General features: G+C 30.5%; 3 protein-coding genes and 1 long non-coding RNA gene across 15 annotated transcripts in view; 1 reads left to right on the forward strand and 3 right to left on the reverse strand.

The window, feature by feature from the left end:
* Dop1R2 (dopamine receptor 2) overlaps positions 1 to 12,274 on the reverse strand; it is a 74,780-nt gene extending 62,506 nt beyond the window's left edge. Inside the window, exons 1-3 of one of the 12 annotated variants that reach the window (XM_089172322.1) lie at positions 12,092 to 12,201; positions 10,521 to 10,626; positions 9,563 to 9,992 (exon numbers count right to left, since the gene is read on the reverse strand). The gene's annotated coding sequence lies outside the window, so the exon portion shown is untranslated. Of the gene's footprint in view, positions 1 to 9,562; positions 10,793 to 12,091 lie in introns of those variants that run through there. The other 11 variants (XM_089172320.1, XM_089172317.1, XM_089172321.1 and 8 more) reach the window with 11 other exon arrangements.
* A 77-nt stretch (positions 12,275 to 12,351) lies between these two features.
* On the forward strand, positions 12,352 to 14,686 carry LOC149032719 (uncharacterized). The gene is made up of 5 exons (XM_089172324.1): positions 12,352 to 12,543; positions 13,131 to 13,302; positions 13,397 to 13,450; positions 13,588 to 13,644; positions 14,424 to 14,686. The coding sequence occupies exons 2-5, from the start codon at positions 13,286 to 13,288 to the stop codon at positions 14,533 to 14,535; spliced, it is 240 nt and encodes a 79-aa protein (XP_089028450.1). The 5' UTR covers positions 12,352 to 12,543; positions 13,131 to 13,285; the 3' UTR covers positions 14,536 to 14,686.
* Positions 14,687 to 19,338: 4,652 nt separating this feature from the next.
* Positions 19,339 to 20,064, reverse strand: LOC149032720 (uncharacterized). Its single transcript, XR_016176369.1, has 3 exons — positions 19,942 to 20,064; positions 19,581 to 19,844; positions 19,339 to 19,480 (listed from the first exon to the last, which is right to left on the reverse strand). It is a non-coding gene; the product is annotated as an uncharacterized LOC149032720 (long non-coding RNA).
* Positions 20,065 to 21,306: 1,242 nt separating this feature from the next.
* Positions 21,307 to 23,855, reverse strand: Obp9 (odorant binding protein 9). The gene is made up of 4 exons (XM_015323568.2): positions 23,339 to 23,855; positions 22,556 to 22,613; positions 22,133 to 22,333; positions 21,307 to 22,018 (listed from the first exon to the last, which is right to left on the reverse strand). Exons 1-4 carry the CDS (start codon positions 23,390 to 23,392, stop codon positions 21,918 to 21,920), a joined length of 414 nt encoding a protein of 137 aa, XP_015179054.2. The 5' UTR covers positions 23,393 to 23,855; the 3' UTR covers positions 21,307 to 21,917.
* Between the last annotated feature and the right edge of the window lie 459 nt (positions 23,856 to 24,314).

The following is a 24,314-nucleotide window of genomic DNA, read 5'->3' on the forward strand; positions in this document are numbered from 1 at the left end:
AAAAAAAAAAATTAATGTTTGATCGAATAACTTTAAACTTCTCAAAATGATCGTATTCGACCATTTCACTTTACAGCAACTTTGTATTTGCGACTTGGAATAGTTTTTTTTTTTTTTAAGTGGACAGAAAAAAGATATAAAATTATTATAGCAATAAATAATAACGCGGGAGAGAATAAAAGAACGGACAAATCCAGTCTTTGAACTTTCGTTCCCATTTCTCTCACGAGACCATATCCTTGAAACTTCGAAGAAAAGGAGCCCAAACTCGTCAGAATATGCCCTCCTACTAACCAAAATCGAACCCTTGAGATTTCAAAGAACTTCGGACACACGTCAAGGACACACACACACACACACACACATGAATAGAGGCCTGTCAATTGAGTTTTTTTATATTCTTTTTTTTTTCTTTCAATGATTTTTTTTTTCTTTTCTTAACATTTCAATCAAACCTACGTGACATAAACAAATTCATATAATAATAATATGCACATAAGATATGTTTCATGAATAGACGACAATATGATAAATTCAAAAGATGTTTATTCTTTCTACGAGTAAAATCATATTTCGATCTTGGTGAAAATTTGCTTGGCATTTATATGCAAACCTTTAATTTTCTAACATTCGCATAAATTATTATTTCCATTTACGTTAATTTTATCCCGTTCGAATTTCGTACTAATGTTGGAATCGTTCCATCCTTCCGTGTCGTTTTGACGTTAACGTTTGATATATATTTCTTCTATTTCTCTCTCTCTCTCTCTCTCTCTCTCTCTTTCTCTCTTTTTTGAACAAAAATGGAAAAGCTTTTGTGAAATCGTTCGTACGAACTATCCTTTTCCTACTTTTTGAATAACGTTTTGTGCACCAGGTTTGATAAAGATATGACTATGGCGTTATCGGATATTTTCCTCTCTCTTTTTAGCATAATTTCAACATTTCGAATGAACGACTTACGACCATAAACGACGATGGTACTTTCATTAAAGCTCGATCGTCGTTTTACTGCAAGTCCAAGAAGAAAGGTACTAACGAAAAGCTATGAACATAAAAAGAAGCCAATTTACAATTAATTAAAAGAATATTTTCCCCATTACATGGAAAAAGTATTATAATTTGATGAAATGGTTGTTTAGAAATATGATGAAAATCAAATAACACGTGTTATCCAAAAAATCAATAACGAATTCAATCGATCAAATCTCCTTACTGAAGTTGCTGAATGTGAAATTACACTGTCAATATTTGCCAAAACTCGCAAAGCCTGCATAAACTCGCACAAATCGTACGTTTGTACATTTTCCTTTCAAAAAAGAAAAAAAAATGTAGAAGACAAATTCGTACGAATTTGCATTAAAAAAACTTGATGAACATTAATCGTAAAATTTACGTGAACTAAAATGGATTCAACGTTTTCCCAAATTCATCATTTTATTTCTTTGTAAAAAATGCAACGTATTTGAAATTATTTTTTTTTCCTTTTCCTTTTTTGTTTCTCGTCAATATACGTTGAACAAAATTTCGATATTTTCAACACATGAAGTAATTAAGAATACGATATGCTTCTGGTATAATAGTAACCTGAATACATAAAAATTCTAACGAAGCTGTTAGAACACTCGTTTGTATAACAAGGACGTAAATTTAAACGAGGCAAAAATAAGAGAAAAATCTAAAGAATAACAAACGAAAAAATGTTACAATTTACAAAAGACATTTTAATGAATAAAATGAGGAAAAAGTTGTCTCCGTGTGTGATAAGCTAGTTGTGTGATACGAATAAAAGACAAAAGCAGATAAAAAAAATTATATAAATATTTGATTATCTCCATCTACGAGACATTTGTTTTTCCTAATTTTGATAATAAACCTTTTAACATTTTTTTTTCAAACAAACGCTCGCATTTTGTCATATGCATTACCTGGCCAATATTTGTATAAACTAAACGACTCGTGTAACAAGGAAAATTATACTGCTTAAATGTAAACAAATGTCTATGTTAAATTTAACCGAAAATAACCAAACCGTTTCTTCAATGAGAGTTATTAACAGCAATTTTGTTTCATTCTTTTCTTTTATATCTCATCGTAACATAAGATTATCCAATTATAACATAAAAATGACGTACATCTGGTATACTTAAAAAAAAAAAAACATTTAAATAATAGTAAAAACGTTAAATAAAAAGAATTATCAATCGTTACAAACGAAAAGAAAAAAAAACCGAGTATTCCCAATGTTAGGATTTTTAGTTTAGTTATTCTTACATTATTTTTCAAATTTATTTAATTCATTTGTTATAAATAAAACCATTCAAATTAAACTCATTGAATAATTATTTTTCAAAATATACTTCATTGTAAACACGTTGTATCATAAGATTTCAATGAAAAATCTGTTAAACGTTAAGCTTCAGGATTTTAAGGGTCACTCTGTGTAAGTAATAATACCGCAAAGTAGAACATCCTTTTTTTCCCTTTCTTTGCCATCCCTTTTTCGTGACTTTTGGAGGAATAAACAAATGTTAGCGAGGTATGCGTTATCGGTCGGTAGAAAAGTATTCTTCGTGGAGGACAGATCCCCTTGAAGATCGCGTAATCCGCTTATCGTGTCCCTCGACGACTACCCTTTTCAGATATGACAGTGGATGGCAACGTTTGGATTATGCCGAGACTAAGAGACGACGCTACTCTAACTAGGATGAAAAAGGAAACAGAGAGAGAGAGAGAGAATAATAGAAAAGCATCACAGCAAAAGGGCCGTGAAAGGGTGGAAAAGTGAAACAAACCGTGTAAAGTCAAGTTCTTACTCCCTAAAAACGTATAATGACTTTCCTGACGGATGCTTAGGAATGCCACTTTTCGAGTTTTCGTGTCTTCCTTTTAATGAAATTAATTTAACTCTTGAAACTTCTATCTCATTCGATCTACGAAAGATTTTCAAACAAGTAAACATAATATATATTATAAATCTGCGTATAAGAGTGTCGTAATTTTCTAATTGATAAATAATGTATACTTCATCGTGTATTTAACTTTGAAAACATCTACCCAATTAATTATATAAAATCAAACATTAATTATTATTTTGAAAAATATTTCCACCTACTTAAATTAATAAATATTTATTAATCTATAATAATTATTAAATATTATATAATACATACTGTATAATAATAATTATAGATTAATAAATACTTATTTATTAACATAAATAAAATGTACCTTTTATAGAAAACCTAGGATGATTTCTTATCAAATCAAACATTAATTATTATTTCAAAAAATATTTCCTCTTACTTAAATCAATAAATATTTATTAATCCATAATAATTATTAAATATTATTATATATTTTCTGTATTATTATTATTATTATTATTATTATTATTATTATTATTATTATTATTATTATTATAGAAAACCTAGGATTTCCTATAAAATTAAACATTAATTATTATTTTAAAAAATGTTTCCTTATCCCACTTTTTAGGCTATAAATAATAATCAAACATACGACTATTAATGGTATAAAACATTAAAAAAAATTTTTCAACAATTTATCTTTCTTTTTTTTCAATTTTTTTGCAAAGCAATTAATTAAATAAGAATGATTTCTTTTTTTCAACGCTATGGCCCAGATCCGAAGGTAATATATGTATATTTGAATATGTATTTTCGAAATGTATTCACCCTCTTCTATTTCTATTCTTGGCGAAACAAGTTAGACGAGAATATAGATTGGTAGATATACAAAAAATTAATACAACCAATTTGGAGAAAGGGAAACTCGTTAGAACGGTAAGAAAAATATTTGATACCTCTGTTCGAATTCCGATTAACTTTTTTACTTAAATGTCGAGTAAATAATTTATTTTTTCTTTCTCGATTAATAGAAACAATTATCAATTAATTTCACTTATCATTTAAAAATATTATTAAAGTAAACACAATTCTCGATTGAAATATCGACGAATACTTTAAAATGATACATAAAATCCTGACGGATCGAAAAATCACTGAATGAATGGAGATGAAAAAAAATAACCAAACAAAACAAAAAGTTGCTTTCAAATCTTGATTGAACCATTCTATCTCTTCTTCATCCACAGATGAAAAGTACAAAAACGAATAAAATAAAAATACCAAAAAAAAGAAATATACTAAAATTGAAGAGAGAACATAACCGTTATATATCGATCGTGAAACTGTTCATAGGTTGGACCTCGTACACCGAAGAGGTCGATTACCGAATGGACAAATTGAAAGATTGAGCCTGATTGGTGTCGCGCAAACGGCGGAAGTCGTCGCACGTTTAACATCTAACCGTTTTGTAGTTCAACCAGACTCTCGTAAAAAAATAGGTTGTATTTTATGAAAGGAAAAAAACTAAGGTTGGTTCATTCGTTCGTTCATCCTTAGTCATCGTCAGATTGACCGACAAATCTTTTTTTTAAACGCGTGAAAGAAATGAATATATATATATATATATATATGATACACAAATAGTATCGTATATGCATAGGGTTACATACTTATGCATGAAAGAATTCATAAAGTTATAAAACGGTTCATTTGTATTCTTCGAAGGAAAACTACTTCTGCTGGTTGGCTGGCCTTGTTCGTGCCTCCTGCAACTACGATTTGATCTAACTACGCTAAGAAATAGAACTTAAATAAAAATAAAAAAATAAAAACAAAAGTAGGTAATGGTACTGCAAAGTGATTAAGGCGTGATAGATATTTAACCGGGTTACTATTCAACTACCAACCTGTAACTTTTATTTTCAAGAATTTATGAAAAATTATACTTGAAAATTTTCTTAATATCAACGCACACACCTAATCAAATGTTCGAACGTTAACCCCTTTTTTTTCCTTGTGTATATGTATATGTAGTTATAAAACACGATCCTAACATCAGATATACGATTTCTTATTTTAACAGTTTTATTACCATTTCGATTTAACTAAGTCGAGAAATTTGATTATAATTTCAGAATTCTTACGAGTATAGCTCGATATACTTGGCTTTTAGATCAAAAATAAAGTACAAAGTATTATGGAAAGTACAAAAGAACAAAGCCAAAGCTAAAGGAAACGAAAGAAAGAAAGAAAGAAAGAGAGGGAGAGTCAATTTCACAGTCAAAGGGATTTTCCAAGCCGTTGTTCGATTTTATCGATATAATTATTTCATAGATAACAGAGAGGAGAAGTCGATACGAGATATGTTATTACAGATGCTACTTTCTGATACTTGAGAGAAAAAAAAATATATATATATATATATATATATATATGTGAAGAATTGACGTTCAATTTTCAAAAAACAAATACTAGTTTCGAACACGTCCGTTCTTTCTTCTTCATCCATAATCCATTAATATGCTTTTATTCAACATTTACGAGTTCTTATTGAAAGTATTTTCTTTTACAATCGAAACAGTGAAAGTAACAGAAAGAAGTATTGTTTGTCAATTTATCGATTTATAGAAGTATAAATATTAATTATTATAAGATCGAATACGAAAGAATGATTATGCTTAATTTTTTTTTTTTTTTCATTTCAATCGACAGAGATAAATTGTTTTCTTATTTTTTTCATTCGAGATCGAAATTGGATATATATATATATTTCTTTTTTTTTTTTAAACTGTCATTGCACCATGTCGCATGTTATTTGTCATCATTGAAAGTTTATAACTGTAGTAGTTTTGTGCTATATTAGAAGGACCCAGGGGTGTTGTAAAAAAAAGCTTTACGTTAGACACGTGATACCTGTTTTCGTCATAACTCTAACACGTAATACGTGCTCCTGTATTTTACTAGTTTTATGGATGCTAATAAGTAAGGAAAGGAAAGTTCGAACTTTTGATTTGAAAGTAATCAAGGATTTCGATCAATGGTTTTAGCAGGTAACATCATATAAAAAAGAATATATGTAATACAAGTTAAAAGATCATTCACTAATCGTTCTTTTTATATAGAAACCTTTGAAAAATTCACACGTACTTTAAAGATTTTTCAACGAGCAATTATAAAATCAGGACTAAACACGTCACCTCTTAACGATGAAATATATTTTATAAAAAAATACAAAAATACAAAATTGGAATGATCGATATCATTGAAGCATAAGTAAGCTCAGAATGAGACGGCATTTCAAATACGAAGAAACGTCGATCTTAAAGGAAATGAAGCGAGGTAAATGGGATAGGGCGGTAAAGCTGGAAGACGTTAGTGCCACACGAAGAAGGATTTAAATCATCCCTGCCACTCTCTCGACTTTTTTTTTCTTTCAAACCGAGTTCCTAGCGCGATTATTCCCCTTTAAAAATCGATCTTCATCGGCTTCTTTTTTTCTTTCGTTCATTTAGATTGAAATTTCGATAGATCATCGTAGAAAAACACACCCGTTTCTTACCAATTTACTCCTATATTTTCAAGATACGAAAAATCTTATCAAATGTTTATTAATCACTTGAATGATATTAAAAATATATATATATATATACTAGGGGTGCCCCAGCCACGCGTTGCTGTGGTTTTTTTGACGTCAAAACTTCTATTTTATTGTACGCGTTTTTTTTCCAACTTAGCACATAGCATAATTTTTATTGCGATTTTTTTTTACTATTAATATATACTCCCGTATTTATATGAGTAACTTCTTTAAACACTAATTAGATCTTAATGTAATATTTTAATTAGTACACAATTTTTTGTAACACGCTAATAACACGAAGGAAACAATAAGAGAAATATATCATTAATATCAAAAAGTATAATATCAATATAAAATATCGATTAACTTCAACCTATAAATTTTTCGAATAGCAATTTATAAATAAACAATTAATTAAATAAACAACTTAAATTGGACTGAATTGTAAATTTAAACCATTCTCAAATCCACCTTAGAAGACACAAAAAATTTTATTAAAATCGGTCCAGCCGTTTAGGAGGAGATCAATTACATATATGTGCACAAAAGAGATATATATATATAAAGATAAATAATGTCTCAAAAAGTTTTTTTTTTAAACGAATGTGAGCAAAAAAAAAGAAATACGATAAATAAAAAATATTTTCATTGGAAAAATGTTAGCAACTCTCAAGTCTCCCATTTCTTTCCCCTTTCTTTTTCTCGATCAAAATTGAAAAAAACTTCGATCTACTGACGACTCTATTTCGAACTTTTTGAAATCTAATTCTTATCGTACAAATATATCCTCCTCCTCTTGCTTTCTATAAAAATTTACTTTACAAAAAATAAATCGATTTGTACGAGAACGTAAAGAGTTCGTGAGTTTTAATAACGCTCTATGAATACTACGTAGATTTTATTGATTTTTAAATGGCAAAGAATCTCTCTCTTTGTCTTTCTCTCTCTCTCTCTAAAAATGTACTCGGTCAATCTTTCAAACGTGATTCGTTTTTCGAGCTGTTCTCGACCCTTCTGTTAAATGTTAATTAATAATGAGATAGATATTATAATGATCCTGTATAAAATAAAAGATTGAAAGAAATAAAAAAAAAAGTTAAATGGCAAATCGAATATTCATAAAGTCAAACCTTTTGACGAGAATAATAAAAACATTTGATAGTTTTACAAAAAGTCTTCATTTTGTTCATTATCTTTTGAGCCATAAAATCGATCGATCGTTCACCCCCCCCTTCCCCCTCCCTCCTACCCCTCGATCAATTCTCTTTCTTTCGTTAGATCTTAAAAAGAAGAAGATAGAGAGAGAGTTACTTAAGAAAAGACGAATTAACTTGCTTCAATTGAATAGAATATGACTGAGGAAGCTTATCGTACCGTTCAGCGATACCAAAGGCCCACCCACCCCATTCCCCCTTGTTCGTTGAAGTCCTTTCGATCATCATCCCCATAATCCGAGTCCTTGGTAATCCCCGGTCAGCAGTGCTCTCTCGTTTACCCTAGTCTCATCGATGCTACCCTTCCTTCCTTCCCTTTTCATCGTCATAAACAGACTTTCTAGCTTCCACATATACATCAAATTGTATGTACAGAAAATGAACAAAAATTGAGGGAATGTAACCTTAAGCTCTAATGTGAATTATTCGAAGTTACTCTGAATACTAACATAACTTATCTGATGTAAGTAGCTGAACAAAAAGTGTCTCTATGGTTCAGCAGAGAAGTGTCATTTGGTCAAATTTTGTGTGAAACAAGAAAGAAAGAAAATAAAATAAAAGAAAAGTAAGAAAAACTGTAAACCTACTCTTAACGCTCTTTTATCCTGATTGGCGCGAGTCCCACGATAATATCTCTCACTGATCTTTTCTCTAATGGAACCACGAAAATACACTTGGTTTTATCCTACCCCCTCTTCACCACCCACCACCACCGCCACCACCACACCAACCAATACTACTTACTCGAACGATCTCCTGCAGTGAGAAATATCTGCAACATTCTGGGTTTCAAGGATATTCCAAAATATCAATCTTTGAAGGATATTTAAAACCCTTGCACTATGAAATCATCGCTGGCATGACAACGCTATTATTTTACTCTTCAACTATTTTTTCTAAGTAATTCATTTTTCACGCGAACAATTTATTTCCTCTAAACGAATGACAATTAACTATCGCAAAATAACTATCATAGTATTGGCTTACGTAAGTCAATAAGTAATAACGGAATTTGCAGTATTTTATATCCAAATAATCAATACTGCTTTTTGTGGGCGAGTTCAATAAAAAATGCTAAAAATTTGCTGAAGAATTCCAATATTATTATTATTATTATTATTTATATTTAAATTGCATATAACTTTTTTTTCTTTTTCCTTTATATTATTATTTTTCTCTCAATATTTCTTTACAAAAAAATATTCAATGGTTTCAAGGATGACGATAGACTTGAAAGGATATTTAAAAAGGAACCCTATCTATTGACGAATCGATAAGACAATATATTTCGAATTTTATAAATAAATTGTAAATGAATTGCAAGTCTCGTAGCGTTACTGGGTCAAAGTCATCGATGAAGCAGCTTATATTATAGTAACCTATCTACAGGGTATATATGAATATACCATATGTGTGTGTGTATATGGCAAACGATATCGGAAGAAACGTGTATACGTGGGAGGGTGGAAGGAAGGGAGGGAGTAAGAGAAGAAGGAAACGACTTTAAAACAAACACTCTATTAAAAACTAATTATCATAGAAACTTATTCGTTCAAAAGGCTTTCAATTTTTAATTACATTAAAATAGAACGAATCAAATGCGAAAAAACATTTGCTCATTTTTGAATACCAAAAGAAGAACGAAATACGCTCCTATAGATATGTTGTAAAATTATTTTTAAAAGATATGAAAATAATTTTTCAATGTCTTATATATATATGTCAATAATATTATTTTCATTAACGAGGAGTCATCTTCGTTGATTCGTTCTAATTAACACGAATCGTAATTTAACCTTAACAAAAGGAGAGATCGCGAGTACAAAAAAAAACAATGAGCGATATGAAAAAAAAAAGAAAAAGAAAAAGAAAAGAAATGAACTAATGAACAAACTCACCGAAATTACTCGTAATCGTTGAATCGAAGGCCCAAAAAGTTGTTGTCACAGATGACGACGATGTTAAAAAGAATCGATTGACAAATATTTCGAAATTTCTAACGAACGGATTTTCTCGTTTTACGATTAGTGTGTGCAATAGATGTGTTTATGTATACGTGTATAATATTGTGAATCTTTGATTGTATTCGTGCTTTAAAGAATTAATTAGAGATGCACGATTAAACGAGAAGATAATACCGTACGATTTAATTGTTCCGCACCGAATAAATTTCGGACTAAGAAGCGTAAGAGATATTTTCTTGTTTTTTTTTTCTTGTCTCTTTTTAGGAATGGACGCAAGCGCATTTTCCTATCTTGGATTATCTTAATTAACACGTAGATCTACTTCTGTGTGAGCGTATTTTCCCCTCGTTATAACGATTATATTCTAAAGAAATATATACATATATATTGTATATATGTCTGTAATAAGAACGAACGAACAAAAAAAGAAGAAGAAAAAACAATACGAGATAAACGTTAAATTCAATTTTGAATATTATCTTTGTATTCGTGAAATCTTGATGCAAATTTTAATATAATTTCATATATATACATAGATTACGAACACAATACATCTATATGTATAGTTATATTATATTATATGTATATATAATATAATATATATATATATATATATAATATACATTTTCTCATAGAAATACGTGAGTCAAATCTCAAGTACTTTGTAAATTACTTCTTGAAAAAAAAAACAATAAAAAAGAAAATTGCAATAAGAACCGAATAAAAATCGATCGAATTCCTAATTTGTTCGCGTTTTCTAATCTATTTTTCTCCTCTTCCTCTTCTTCTTCTTCCTCCTCCTCCTCCGCCACCTCCCCCTTCTCCTTCGTTGCTTCTTCTTTTTCTTCTTCCTCGTTTTTTTTTTCTTTTCACCCTTTTTCTTCCTCCTTACACTTGTCCGATGTAAAGTCGGATCCTCTCCCTGAACAACACAGAGAAGCACGAAACACCGTTAAATCCGACACGAAAAATCCTTTTCTTCCTTTCGTGCTCTTCAACTTTGTTTAAAAATTTGAAAAATATGCTTCATATGTATAAACAAAAAAAAACCAATTGTATGCGTAGGTATGTGTAATTAAAAGTTATAAGAAAAATCGAATGAAAGTTTCTTTACTAAAGAAAAATACGATTGACTTGATTACTTTGAACGATAAAAAGAAAGAAAAAAAATAAGAAAAGGTTCTTTTGATCGATATTAATATATAAATATATTATAATATTTATATACGTGTATAATAATAATAATAATAATAATAATAATATACTATGTGTGCATGTGATTTAACTAGATAGGAAAAGAAAAGCGTATGCAAGTAAAGAACGAGGAATATATGTGAAGGGTGAACTTAAGGTTAGAATCGTGATGTGCCATTCAGCCATTTTGCTGTAATTAATGAAAGAACCGACGGAAATGAGAGTCTCGTTTGAATAAAAAAGAAAAGAAAAAAAACGTCGTGAGAGTCGTTTATTACAAGGATGAACAAAAAAAAAAGAATTAAAAATTGAGAATATTTTTTTCATCGTATACTTGGGATCATTCGATGCACGTTCATGCCATGACTATAAAAATAATCCCTAACCGCGCTTTACGAGCGGTAAACTGACAGACCCCCCCTTCTTTCCTACTTGTAAAGAGGACGTCCGGAGTTTTAACTTTCCGCGAAAATATCAAGCAACTTCCATTTTCCATTAACTGAATCCAATTGATTGTTCTTTTTCTTTATCTTTTTTTTCTTTTTTTTTTTTTTGATCTTTTGTCGATGATCGAATCGTTATAGAAAATTATTCGTATAACCAAACAACATTCAACGAGAAATCAGTAAAGAAATATTAGCAAATTTTGTTTACGACAACTTGCATCGCTTCCTTTAAAATCTCTCTCTCTCTCTCTCTCTCTCTCTCTCTTTCTCTCTCTTGTTTACTTTCCGTATAAACTATTCCACGTGTTTCAATCTATAACCATATCTAAACTATCAACGCTTCGCGAAAATCATATTACGCGCAATTTCGCGTTAACAATTATTGCAATTTCATTATATTCAATGATCCGGAAAGAGTAAACACGATGACGCTCTAACGTAACAACGAAAATACGGGAAAACCGTTTTTCGTTAACAGGATTATTTTGATCGAAATAAGTTGATCGTAACATCGCGTAGAAAGTTTACAATCTTTCCAATTCGTTCAACAACAAGAATACAATTTTTTGTAAACACTTGGAAAGATCTTAGTCTTATCAATAATTCGCATAAACACGTGTTTTCTTCGTTAAATATTCATCTAATACACGTTTTATTACGGCACAAGTTAACAGGATGATAGAAAAAAAAAACAGAAGAAGAAAAAAAGTGCAAAACAAAAAAGAAGGGATTGATATAAAAATTGATTGGAAAAGCTAAAAAGAAAAAGAAAAAGAAAAAAAAGAGAGCAAGGAAAAAAAAATCTATAAAATATGCAGCAAACCGATCGCGAAACACGTAAACGAGAACGAGCCGAAAACGCGAATTGACCCACCCCAGGATATTTTCTTCCTCGAGGGAGCCGGAATGTATTTCGCGGTTTGAGAGGACCGACTGCAACCGCCGCGTGACTCCAAAGCTTCGTGTATGCGTCTGATTTGCGCTTGCGTCCCTCTTTCCACTTTCCATTCCCATCTGTGTAAACGCGCCCGCGCGCACCTCCACGCGTCCGCGTCAATCCCTTTGTCCTCTCTTCTAAGCTTCCTTCCTTTCTACCTTCTTACCTATCTACCTACCTTACCCTTCCTTCCTTCCTTCCTTCCTTCCTTCCTTTCCTATCTTTCTTATTCTTATATTGATAGATACCTACCTATTCGAAAAGGACTTTAAAAAGGATTTATTTCAACGTCGTTTCGATAAACGAACCTCAGCTAAGATTTTATCAAAACTTATCGAGCAAGTATTATTTTCTATTTCAACGAGTAAGCATAGAAAGCTCTCTCTCTCTTTTTCTTTTCACGCTAGACTAAACTTAAGAAGTATATATATATATATTTTTTTTCATTATTTTACATTTATTTTTACAAGATACGATTTATGTTCAATATACTGCATCATTCAGTGATTCAATAATATTTAACCTTTGTATGGGTCGTCCAACGCACAATGACATTTACATCTATGATAAGCACGAAAGGATTTCTCAAGATAGCGAGAAAAGTAAACTAATTGTAAGTTACATGTTGAAGGAACACTCGCTATATGTCATTTATGGTTGCAGAAGTACGTGGTTAGAATTTAAAGTATATTGCCTAAGGGAAGCATCTTCATTCCTGTCAATTGCATACACCTTCAGGACGTTGAAGTTCGTTTATCACGCGTTTGTAGTTTATATTTTTTCCCCGTACCGGTCGCTAAGTTCATACATATATAAAAAAAATATAAAAAAAAAGAGAAAATCAAGAAACATCATCATTCATTTGTTTCTATCGACGCAACCAAATCGTCTCATTCATTCATTTATCATTTTTATCTTTCGGCAGAACCATCAAAATTCTTCTGCACCGTCAAATTTTCTGCATCGAAGCATCAAAATAATATTTATCGTAATAAGAAAAAAAGAAAACTTTTCTCAAGATTTTCTATATAGCACAAATAACATAATACGTTCGTTCATCTAAAAGTAAATATCGTCAATATGTGTGACCATTGCGCGTGAGTATAATACGAATTTGTAAAAATCCGTTGAATGTTCACGTACGAACAGATCTATTTCAACGTTATCACGTATTTCTCTTATATCGTATAGAAAAGTAACCAGTCAGAAAGGATATGCCGGTCAAGTGACGTGCAAATGTGAACAGTAAGTTTTTATTCATATTTTTCTCGTAAGATTAAATTATTTCAATTCTAAAAATGATAAAATAATTGATTACACGAAAAAGTCCAAAAAATATATCATTTAAAAATCAAACTAGAACGACATTTGTTATTTCGTAGTGCCGAGAAGAAGGAGGAGACTAAAAAGGAAGAATCTGGTGGTTGCTGCAGCCGAAAGTACGAAATCCATCAATTTCCTCTTACGGATTCGAGATCCGATTTATGTTAGGGAGATAAATTGAGAAAGAAAAAAAAAAAGAAAGAGAAAAGTTTTTTCGTCGTAGTAAATTCAACGAACTATTACCATTAGCAACATCCTTCTTTTCTCGACTATTTAATTAGTTTCTTTTGTTTTTATTTGTGTTGTGATTTTCTTTATCCCCCCCCCCCAATATGGCCGCCGCCGCTACTGCCGTCACAGCCCTTGATATTTTCAACATATCGATTTGAAATTACGCTTTGATTTTATTTTGTGTTTCTTTCATTTGATTTCTTTTTTTTTTCTTTTTTTTTTTATTGCTATCTGACAATTGAACGAGAAAATGCGATCAGTTAGATAAATCGATCGAATGTATGCGCAGAGAACGAAAGACGGAAAGTGGATGCTGCGGTGCCAAATGTTGCGCCGGTACGAAGGAACGTAGTGGTGGTTGCTGCTGACATTCCTTGCTCGGAGGGACCAGAAATTCCAATTTAATTCTTTCACTTTTCGAGATCGACCGTGTTCTCTCAAAGAACTGACACCCACGAGAGAAGTATCTAAAATATAATGGTAATGAGTGGTGTGCGGTCATATGGGTTTTTTTCTTGTTTTTTATTTTTTTGGTTTTATCTTACCTTTTATTTTTCCTCCCCCCATCCGATTAAAATTAGTTATCAATATATATGTATATAGTGTTTGCAAAAAGCATTTCGTTTCACATATTTTTGTATCGTTGATTTATTATTTTCTTTAGAGCAAGAGAAGCTGCCGGTGGTTGCTGTATATCGGGCTGTTGCAAGGAGAAAAACGATAAGCCTAATAAAACTCGGAAAGAAGGTGCTAGTTGCTGCGGCAATAATAATTAATCACGTTGAAATACCATACCAATCTTAAATAAAATTACGATAATTCTGTAATGTTGATTACAAAATAAATACGAACGATGCTTTGATGAAATTGGATCAATTCCATTATTGTAATTAATAGAATGATAGAAGAGAGTGTTTGATTATTTTATTTATGAACGTTAATAAAACCAATTTAATATTATATTACAAAATTTATCAATTAGCATTTAAAAAATCAGATCTTTCATATTTTTTTTTGAGGTTTAATTTTATTTCATCTTTCTTTCGAGATATCGAATCGAAATATAATAAGAAAACAAACATAACCTTTTAACATCCCTTAACAAACAAATTGTTCTTTCGATCTAAATCAAATTGACAAATTTTTCCTTTCGGCATAATGTGTAATCATTGCAACTAAGATTAGAAAGCAATACAATTTCTATTTCTACGTTTATTTAAAAAATTTTTAAATTGTACGATGGAACCGACGCAAGAATTATCTTCTCAAAGAATCAATGATGCGAGGTAAAAAGAAAATAAAAATATTTAGGTTACTGATAAAAGTAAAAAAAAAAAAAGAAAAAAAAACATCGATCGTAATCGAAGTAAAAAGAAATGATTTTAATCTTGATTAAATTAAAATAATTTTAATTTAATCTAAAGATATAAATGTAGATATAGAAAAAAAGAAATATCTTATTGTTAGAGATTGCATAGTCATAGTAATCTTTTACGTATCCTAAGAAAATCGGTTTTTGTAGAAAGATCAGCAGATGTGATAGCCCTTCTTCTCCAAAGGGATGCTGTTCTTGGAAGCAAAGTTGCTGCGGTGGCGGTTGTTGCGAACCAATGCCGAACTGCTGTTCAACTATAGAACAGGATAACGTTAACCGTTACCAAAAAGCACCATCTGCTTTTACCTACGGTTATACTCCTCTGGAAATGGCAATGAATATGCTTCATGAAACGATTGAGAGTAAGCCCTTAAGATTACAACAAATTACCGGTAACATTTTATTCCAAATTACAAATGATTTTTAAAAGAACAACTCTTTGTATATAAAAATAATCTTTAAATAGCCAAGAAGAAAGTCTTATGTTCAAACATATCGAAAGTAGAGACGTGCTATGGTGGTAAATGCGGTGAAACTCTGAATAAGGATTCGAGTATAGAGAACATTAGAGAAGAACACGAAGAAAAAGAAAACGATTTGGCTGAATCGACAATACGATCATCGGAACGATAAAAATAAATACAAAAATGTTATAATATTTTATATAAAAATATGAAAAACTATACAAAAAAAAAATAAGCATGGATTTGGTATATGTTCAAAAAGACAAAAGTTTAAGAAAATCTACTCGACTAAATCGTTTAAACATAGCATGGGAAAACTATTATTTTCCGAATCCATGTCGAATAATAGAATCTTTAGCCACGTTAGCCTTCTCTTCCAAGTAACTTAATCCTAAATAAAAGATACAAACGCTGAACCTTAATGTTCCACTGTTCTCTCTACTCTGAAATCAGAGTTGGAAGTCTGAAACGTTCGGAGTAATCCCTTTTCTCTTCTATCTATTATTAACTAGGATCTTGGAAAGAAAAGGGCAAAGTTGAGCTTCTTCTTTTTCTTCTCTCCCTCGCCCCCCCCCCTTCCCCCTCTTCGCCCCTCCCGTTCTCATAGTATTCAGTTCGGAATACTTTTCGATACGAATTCAACTCACATTATAGTTACGATGAGAATCAACGCCTGTATTTTACGATGTCACAGGTGACATCGAAAAATATCCGATAAATATTTCATCTATCCAAAAAATGAACAAATCAATCTTGACACACACACACACACACACACACACACACACACACATACACACACATATATATATATATATGTGGGATTCCCCTTCTCCTGTTAGTCTTCCTAAAGGCGATCTCTTAGCGTCTGTTTATTACCCACTGTAGATAATCCTAATTTATTTGCTGCATTCTTTAACTCTATCAACTTCATTGAATCAATCTGTTCACTTGTGTAATTAATTATTTCTTCTTCTTCTTCTGCTTCTTCTTCTTCAGCTACTTTATTTTTGCCTTTGCCTTTCTGTTCCGGCTTTCGTCTTCTTCGTGATGTGCCTTCGACGATCGTTTCGTCCAACTCTTCACATCCGCTCTCTTCTTCTCTCTCCTTTGTTTCATGTGTTACCTTAACTTGAGCCATCGTCTTAGCCTCTTTACTTACTTTTAACAGTTACTACTGTCTTACTATCTTACTGTTACACAAACACTACCGATTACTATGCAACTTTTAATCTAGCATTCACGCGTGGTCCGTCAAGTCAGCTTTACACGACTTGATATTGCAATCGTGAGACCTATTTCCTTTCTATAATCCCCATCGCATCCTTTAGGAAGACTAACAGGAGAAGGGGAATCCCATATATATATATATATATATATATATATATATATATATATATATATATATATATATATATATATATATTATACATTTGCATGTATATAGAGATATTCACGAAAAAATACAGTTAGTAATAAATTGTTACCTAAATAACATTTAGTACCTGTTATTCTATTTCATGATCGCGAAAGACAACGATTGCTTTGTTTCCTATTCGCATGATTGCTTCGTATCTGTTTTCATGAAAATTAATGGAATCGGTAGGATTACAAAAGGCTAAAGCAATCACTAACGACAGCTATATTCACCCGGAAATTGGAGAATCACTCTGTGCGATACGAAACGGAACAAGACCAACAACATTGCCAATAGTTTCTATACATTTCATTTATATATCTTCATATGCGTACGTAAAATGTAGAAAAATTTAGAATTCAATGAATATTAATAATATTCATTAACGTTTTTATGTAGAAAGTATTTAAACAAAAATTCCTATTACGAGAAAGAGATTAGCATGGAGATTCTTTTTTTTCTTTTATCGTGATATTTTATTATAGTTTTTTTCTTTTTTTCTATTTTTCTTTTATGTTTCATCTCATGTTTACAATCGTTAACAGTAGTAGCGATAAAGAAGCGTAGGAAATCAGAAAAGACATAGCTTTGGTCGCGTGCCGATGAAAATCGCAATTAGTTTCGAGTAGGTTGGGTTGAATTGGGTTTGGTATGTCGAATCGTTCGGATGTTTCGTTGAATGCAAATCGATCAGTAATTGAATCGCGCTCTCCAACGTACGATTCGCGATAGAGATTTATGCGAAACGGTACTTTATCGAATATTCAAATATTCGTGAGGCAAAGCTTTTTTATTCGTCAAGCGACTAGTGCAAAAAATAGAGCGCCACAACAGCTTGTCGAGATTGTAAAGTCGGCTTTTCGATCAATTATCGATTAACCGAAATATTTAACGAATAATAACAAGTCTAATATATTCGAGCTAGATTTTAGTAAATATATAACATAGAATACACGCATACACACAAACAGTTTTATTCAAGATTCAATGAGTTTTCTAAGAACGAAGTCATTTTTTATTGAAACAAAAATTGATCAAGCTTTCAACGAAATAAATATATAAAAGTTGTTAATATTAATTAAATATTAAATAAAATGATTGTATAATACGAACGAATATTTTTATTTGACTTAATGTTTTCGTTATTAACAAAACATCATCGACAGATCGTCCATGCAAAAGTCACATATGAACAACTGACCCACATACGAAAGGATTAAAACATTACAAATAAACTAGGAAATATACATATCTTCATTTCTATATTTCAATGAAAAGAAATTTGAAAGTTTTTTTTTTTACTCTACCCAAAAATATTGCTTATCAGAGAATAATATAAATAAATTTGTTCTTGTTACAAAGTACACGAATCGTTTTACATAAGAAAACCCAATAAATCGTATTCGTTGCAGCGCTTGAAAATGTAATTTATTCGCTACTCGTTTATAGGTCGATTCGATATCATAGAGAAGAAGATATATAACAGATAAAACGAAATATGAAACGTGATGCTTAGCCAGTTGTTGGAATATTAGTATATATGTATATGTGTAGTATTGTACTTATACTTATGCATAGTCGTAGCTGATTTCTTGAAAAGTATCTACATTTTTATATTGTTCCAGAAATAGAAAATAATAAAAGCTAAAAAAATCAAATAAAAAAGGAAAATTCAGCCGTATAAAGTATCGTTGTATTTTTATAAAAAAAAACAAATGTATAAATTTTTTTTATCACTTCATTTTTCGACACAAATCTCAAAATAATTTAATATTATAAAAAGAAACATTTTTATAGAATACTATAATAATAAAATATTAATTTAGCAAGATACAATAAGCTTCACCATCAATCTCTGTCCGGACAACAAAATTCCAGTCGAACGTGGAATTTGTGAAATCCAAAATTCCTATGTCATCCTAAACAATTATATCACATATACATATATCTATGTAAACATACGTATCGATTTTTATAACAATTATTTTTCTTTTCTACAAAATATCATGAGTTAATCAAATAAAATGTTTAATTTTGTTATATACCCGAGAAAAGTATTACTTAATTTATTTATAAATTAAATGAATTTAACCGATGAGACAAGAAAACCTATCTTAAACTGATAAAACATACAATACAATATACAATTTTCATGAGTAACTCCTGAAAAAGAATTACTCATATGCTCGTCAATAATTTATTTAAATAATTACAACCAGTAACTCGTGCCAATTTGGATCTTTCATCCTCGACATAATTGAGCACCGGAGGGAGGGACTTTAAATTTTAACTCACGGCTTCAGAATTTCTACGATGGCTCCAAAACACTCCTACTTCGCAGCAAGTATTGCAGTCTGACCTGACGATGGAAAACGATACTCGATTTGCCATTGAAGAAGATCCATCAAAGATCCATCGAAGAATTCATCCAACATCTTTGAAAGGAAGAGAATCCATGGTTATATCTGTAAAATAAAATAGAACAAAACGATAAATTATCTGGAATATTATTTAAAATCATATGAAATAAAATCGAATAAAATGTAAATACAAATGAATACTTACAATGCATTCCAATGAGATGCAGCTCTATTGCACCATGATGATGCGTAAATCTAAAAACGCGGTATAAACGAAAATAAGAAACTATAGATGAGTTTCTTATCGCGAAACCGAAATTTTAGTATACGACGAACAACAATTCGCGTTTGATTTCAACTTACTACTCGCCCGATCACTGATTCTACAACTAATTCAAAGACTGCATTGCACGCAGTTTGATGATATCACCATAAACACTGCACATATTGCTTCGCGCACAATTGCAATCTGAAACAGAATAAAAAAACAGTACTATTAATATCATTTCTATTACATAAAAGCATTAAAATTTTTGAGGAATTATTTAATACAAAAATATACTCACTTTGATGAATGCACGATGAATGCACGATGGGTCTCCCTACCCTTAGGATGACGATGAGCACACGTTTAAACCGAATAAAAGAAACTTGCGAGTTTCTTAACCGAGCAAACGAAACTTTAACATGCGACGATCAACGCTGAATCTACTTGTCGTCTTTTTTATAGTTTATTTTAACACGATGCAACACACGAGAACCTCATTGCCTAAGCGCTCGATTGCAATGATTTTCTGAAACATAACAAGAAAAAGAACAATTAGTATCATTGTCGTAGTAAAAATCCATTGATATTATCATAGAAATGTTTGATAGTAAAATATACTTACTTTTAGTCTTCGTTGATGACTGCAGGATGGGTATCCTACCCTTAGGATACCATGTATAAAATAAAATTAAATAAAAAGTCTGCAAAGCTGAAACATACTAAAGATTATATTACAATATTTCCTGTAAATCATTTCTGAAGGCAAGGCACACATAATTTTATCAAAAATATTCAATGATAAATATAGAAAGAAATAATTTAATGATCTATGAGAATTGACATAATTAAAAGTTCAAGTTATTAAATATTTGTGAAATTTATCAAAGTATGCAACTATTTACTTGCTAAATTACACATACCAGGTATGTAATGTTAATAAAAGTATTCATTAAAAATCTTGAAAGTTGTCTACATAAAACAGTAATTATATCAGCAAACTCAATAAAGAGTAACATAAAAAATAAACCGTTTGCCACCATTCTATGCAATGAAAAATTTTTTAAACTATTAAAATCAAAACGATAACGTTAGAAATAAAATTTTTAAATAATTTAATACGCCTCATTTTCGTTCATGTTATCTCGTTGAAAGATAGAAGACGAATACGATGTACGTTACTACGTAACCTTGGTAGAGGAAACCTTGGGAGTGTCGAATGCTCGGCTATTATACCTATGTTATCGGCTGTTTACGTTTTGTCGTCGACTCGAGAAATACCTGCAAATGTACATACACATTTATAATAGCCTGTATGTCGAGTGTATTGTTTTCTTATTCTTCTTCTTTACTCCTCTCTCTCTCTCTCTCTCTCTCTCTCTCTCTCTCTCTCTCCCTCTCACTCATCATATGGAGTTTAACTAACGTGATTAGAAAGAAAATCGAATTACATACGTGTGAAGCCAAATTTTATTTTCTATTCAGTAGATTTTATTTTTTATTAATAAAATTTATTAATTTATTATTCATTATTTTAATTATTTATTTTATAGTAATGGGAACATTTTTTGTTTACGAAACCAAGTTAGTAAAGACAATTGCAATAGTGCAATATCACACTGTATTAGTGCAACAAAATAATTATTATTCCTTATCCCTTATCACTTTTCCCTTCCTTACCGAAGAGATAAAAAATGCTAAAATCAGAACGTTTTAACCCTTTATTTTTTTAATTAGGCAGGTACATAAATACATATGGGGACGATACATACATCATTTATTCCGTACTTTTAGACAACATTAGACACTTGCATCGATTAATTAACATTATATACAATTGAGAAATTATAGAAACTGATGACAGGATTAGTTATAATTACCAGCGATAAGCGAAATGATTTATATCATCTAATGAAAAATAGAAATATGTTTAAGCCGCATAATCCTAACGTGGGTCCACCGGACGGCATAGTGTTGTCTAAAAGCTAAAAAATTATTGTTTTAAAGTAACCGGAAGAAAGGTAGAAACCGGAAGTAAGAAAGAAGAGATGCATCACCATGGTGTGTCATTGTATTTCATCCCAATGGAATGCATTGTAAGTATTCATTTTTGTAAATATTTGATATGTTTTTATATTATATTGTAGATCACTATAAAAGGTTTGAAAGGAGTATCCTAAACGTGTCTGACATTGTGTAAAATTAATAATCACAATTAGACTAAAGAAACAAAATTTAAAATCTGTAAATAAAAAAAAATAGTTTTTATGACACGTTTTAAAAATTTTCATACTTATTGGCCAAAATACTTACAGATGGTTGCAATTTGACATAACATCTGGCAACTTGAAATGCCTTGTCACAGAAATCATCTCCAGCTGAAAAAATAATTTCTCGTCAGTCTTGAAACTTGAAATATTTTCATTGATCTTATTAATTGATCGAATTAATTGTCAATACAAATTTAGAAACAAAAAGAGAAATATACTCACGAAGGGACTTGCATCGTCGAAATATCTCCCACGAGGATTGCTGTATAAATCTTGGTAATTGTTGAATCACTTTATTCACGTCCATCCAATGATCATTGTTATCGAGGATACCATTTTTCATCATAAAACATCTTAGATAACATTTCAATCGTGGATCATCATCTTGATCAAAATTACCGGCTTTTAATTTTTTCAATGACGCTAAGAAAGATCAACATGAAATTTTATTCATTTATCTTTTTTTTTTTATTCGCAATAAATATCTTGAATATTATTGAATAAATCACAGTATAGGAAGATGATAACAAAGAATTTTTTCCAAAATGATTTCCAAGCTAACAACAAGTTATCCCCTTTAAAGGGTAATCGATCAATCTGGCGTAGCATTAATCATAATACAATCTATGTTTTAAGTACCCTTACCCCATGAAACCATTGATTGTTTGCGGCATTCTCTCTTGATGTCCGCTTTCGTTCGAATCTATAAAATATATTACGATTGGTGACTTATTAATAAGTCACTTTTCTATGTGATACATGCAAAGTATCATACATGACATGGTTATATACAAATTTCACCACGAGAAGCTACGATAGCAAGGAAACTAATATTTCGAACACGTGTCACCTAGATCTGTCAATGTATATAGCATGTATACATGGATGCATAAACGTACAACGTGAGAGTGAGAGAGAGAGAGAGAGTAAATGAGAGAAAAGAGAGTAAAATCTCATTTACAGGAATTTTTATTTCAGGAGGACAGAATACGGCGAACGAACAATTTCATGGTTCTCGAGGACAATAGGAACTCTTGTGAACTCTCGAAAACGAGAGCTCTATGCTAGGTATTGTGCGTGTACGCGATGCAATATAATGGCCGTAACATTCGTTGGGCTTAACGAATTTCGAGAAAGAGAACCTACCAACCAAATTAAATCACATCTACATATATATATATATACGGTAAATAAGTAAGTAACTCTTTGCCATTTAAACATTATGGTAATTTTTTCTTAACTGACTATACGGAACATTAATTCGTGCTTATTTAACTGATGATACTTTACTTTTCGTGAAAATATATTTAAATTAATAAATTATATAATTTACTCTTTATCGTCAGTATGTTACTTTAAAGATCAAAGTTTCGCAATAGATTGTTAACAAAATTTGATGAAGCATAAGATTATCGATGAAAAACGTACCAAAAGAGCCAAAAGAATCGTGCAAACGACGATCAATCGAACATTTATCTTCATGATGCTTGAACCAAACAGCCGAAATTTTCTTCGAATAATCCTTCGAATTTATCCCAAAATTATCTCTCTTATCCCCCACAAACCTTATTTCCTTTTTTTTTCTTTTTGTTATTTTCTTAACTCGTTTTACCAGCCACTAATATTTTACTACGAACTTGTACGATTCAATTCGATCGAATAGTTTGAAATTTATCGGCATGCTTTAATTGCACCATTCTTATGTATATAGGCTATAAAAAAATACACATAAAAAGTTTACAAAACTTTAGCATACATGATATCGCATGGAATAGGTATTGTATATGCATAATATACTCGTAAACGTTAATCGATTGACCGCAAAATATGTTAGATCGATCGGTTGAAGAGATTCTTTTCATCTTACGAATAATCATTACACATTCATCGTATTATTATTTTTTGTATGATATGTTAATTAACCATATCTAATATCCTTCGAGTAAAATGCTTATCTTAATAAAGAGATTAAGTTATCTGATAAAGCTTATCGAATATTTAAATTATCAAATAATTATAAAGTTTGAAAATACGAATGTTCTTGCAGAAGGAAATAGAATGCAAATGTAAAAAGCCATGATATGCATTTACCTTTGAATCATTACAGGTGAAACATGTTATTAAAGGATGTTATAAACATATATGCAAGGCTATCTTATTCCTTTGACTGAAAACGATATATATATATATGTATATATATATATATATATATATATATAGATATATATATATATATATATATATATAACTGTATTTTTCACGCATAAATATTAATTAAATAAATACGTTTTGAATTGACTTACTTGTTAAATATTTCAAAGGCTATAAAATTAACTTGGAAAATTCTTAGTCACCTTTTATTACACACTTTTATCGTCGCATTTGTATAAATTTGACCTAGATG

This window comes from Polistes dominula, unplaced genomic scaffold, assembly GCF_049000335.1.
Source record: "Polistes dominula isolate Pdom_NZ unplaced genomic scaffold, Pdom_raw_medaka contig_73, whole genome shotgun sequence".
Taxonomy (NCBI): domain Eukaryota; kingdom Metazoa; phylum Arthropoda; class Insecta; order Hymenoptera; family Vespidae; genus Polistes; species Polistes dominula.

What these genes read in the sequence shown, in the direction of transcription:
- Obp9 (XM_015323568.2), bottom strand. Translation starts at nt 23,392, where the DNA reads ATGAAGATAAATGTTCGATTGATCGTCGTTTGCACGATTCTTTTGGCT. An exon ending in CGATTCTTTTGGCTCTTTTG is followed by an intron (nt 22,614 to 23,338) that starts GTACGTTTTTCA and finishes TATATTTTATAG; the next exon opens with ATTCGAACGAAAGCGGACAT. An exon ending in ACAATCAATGGTTTCATGGG is followed by an intron (nt 22,334 to 22,555) that starts GTAAGGGTACTT and finishes GATCTTTCTTAG; the next exon opens with CGTCATTGAAAAAATTAAAA.
- LOC149032719 (XM_089172324.1), top strand. An exon ending in GTGACGTGCAAATGTGAACA is followed by an intron (nt 13,451 to 13,587) that starts GTAAGTTTTTAT and finishes GTTATTTCGTAG; the next exon opens with TGCCGAGAAGAAGGAGGAGA. An exon ending in GGTGGTTGCTGCAGCCGAAA is followed by an intron (nt 13,645 to 14,423) that starts GTACGAAATCCA and finishes TATTTTCTTTAG; the next exon opens with AGCAAGAGAAGCTGCCGGTG.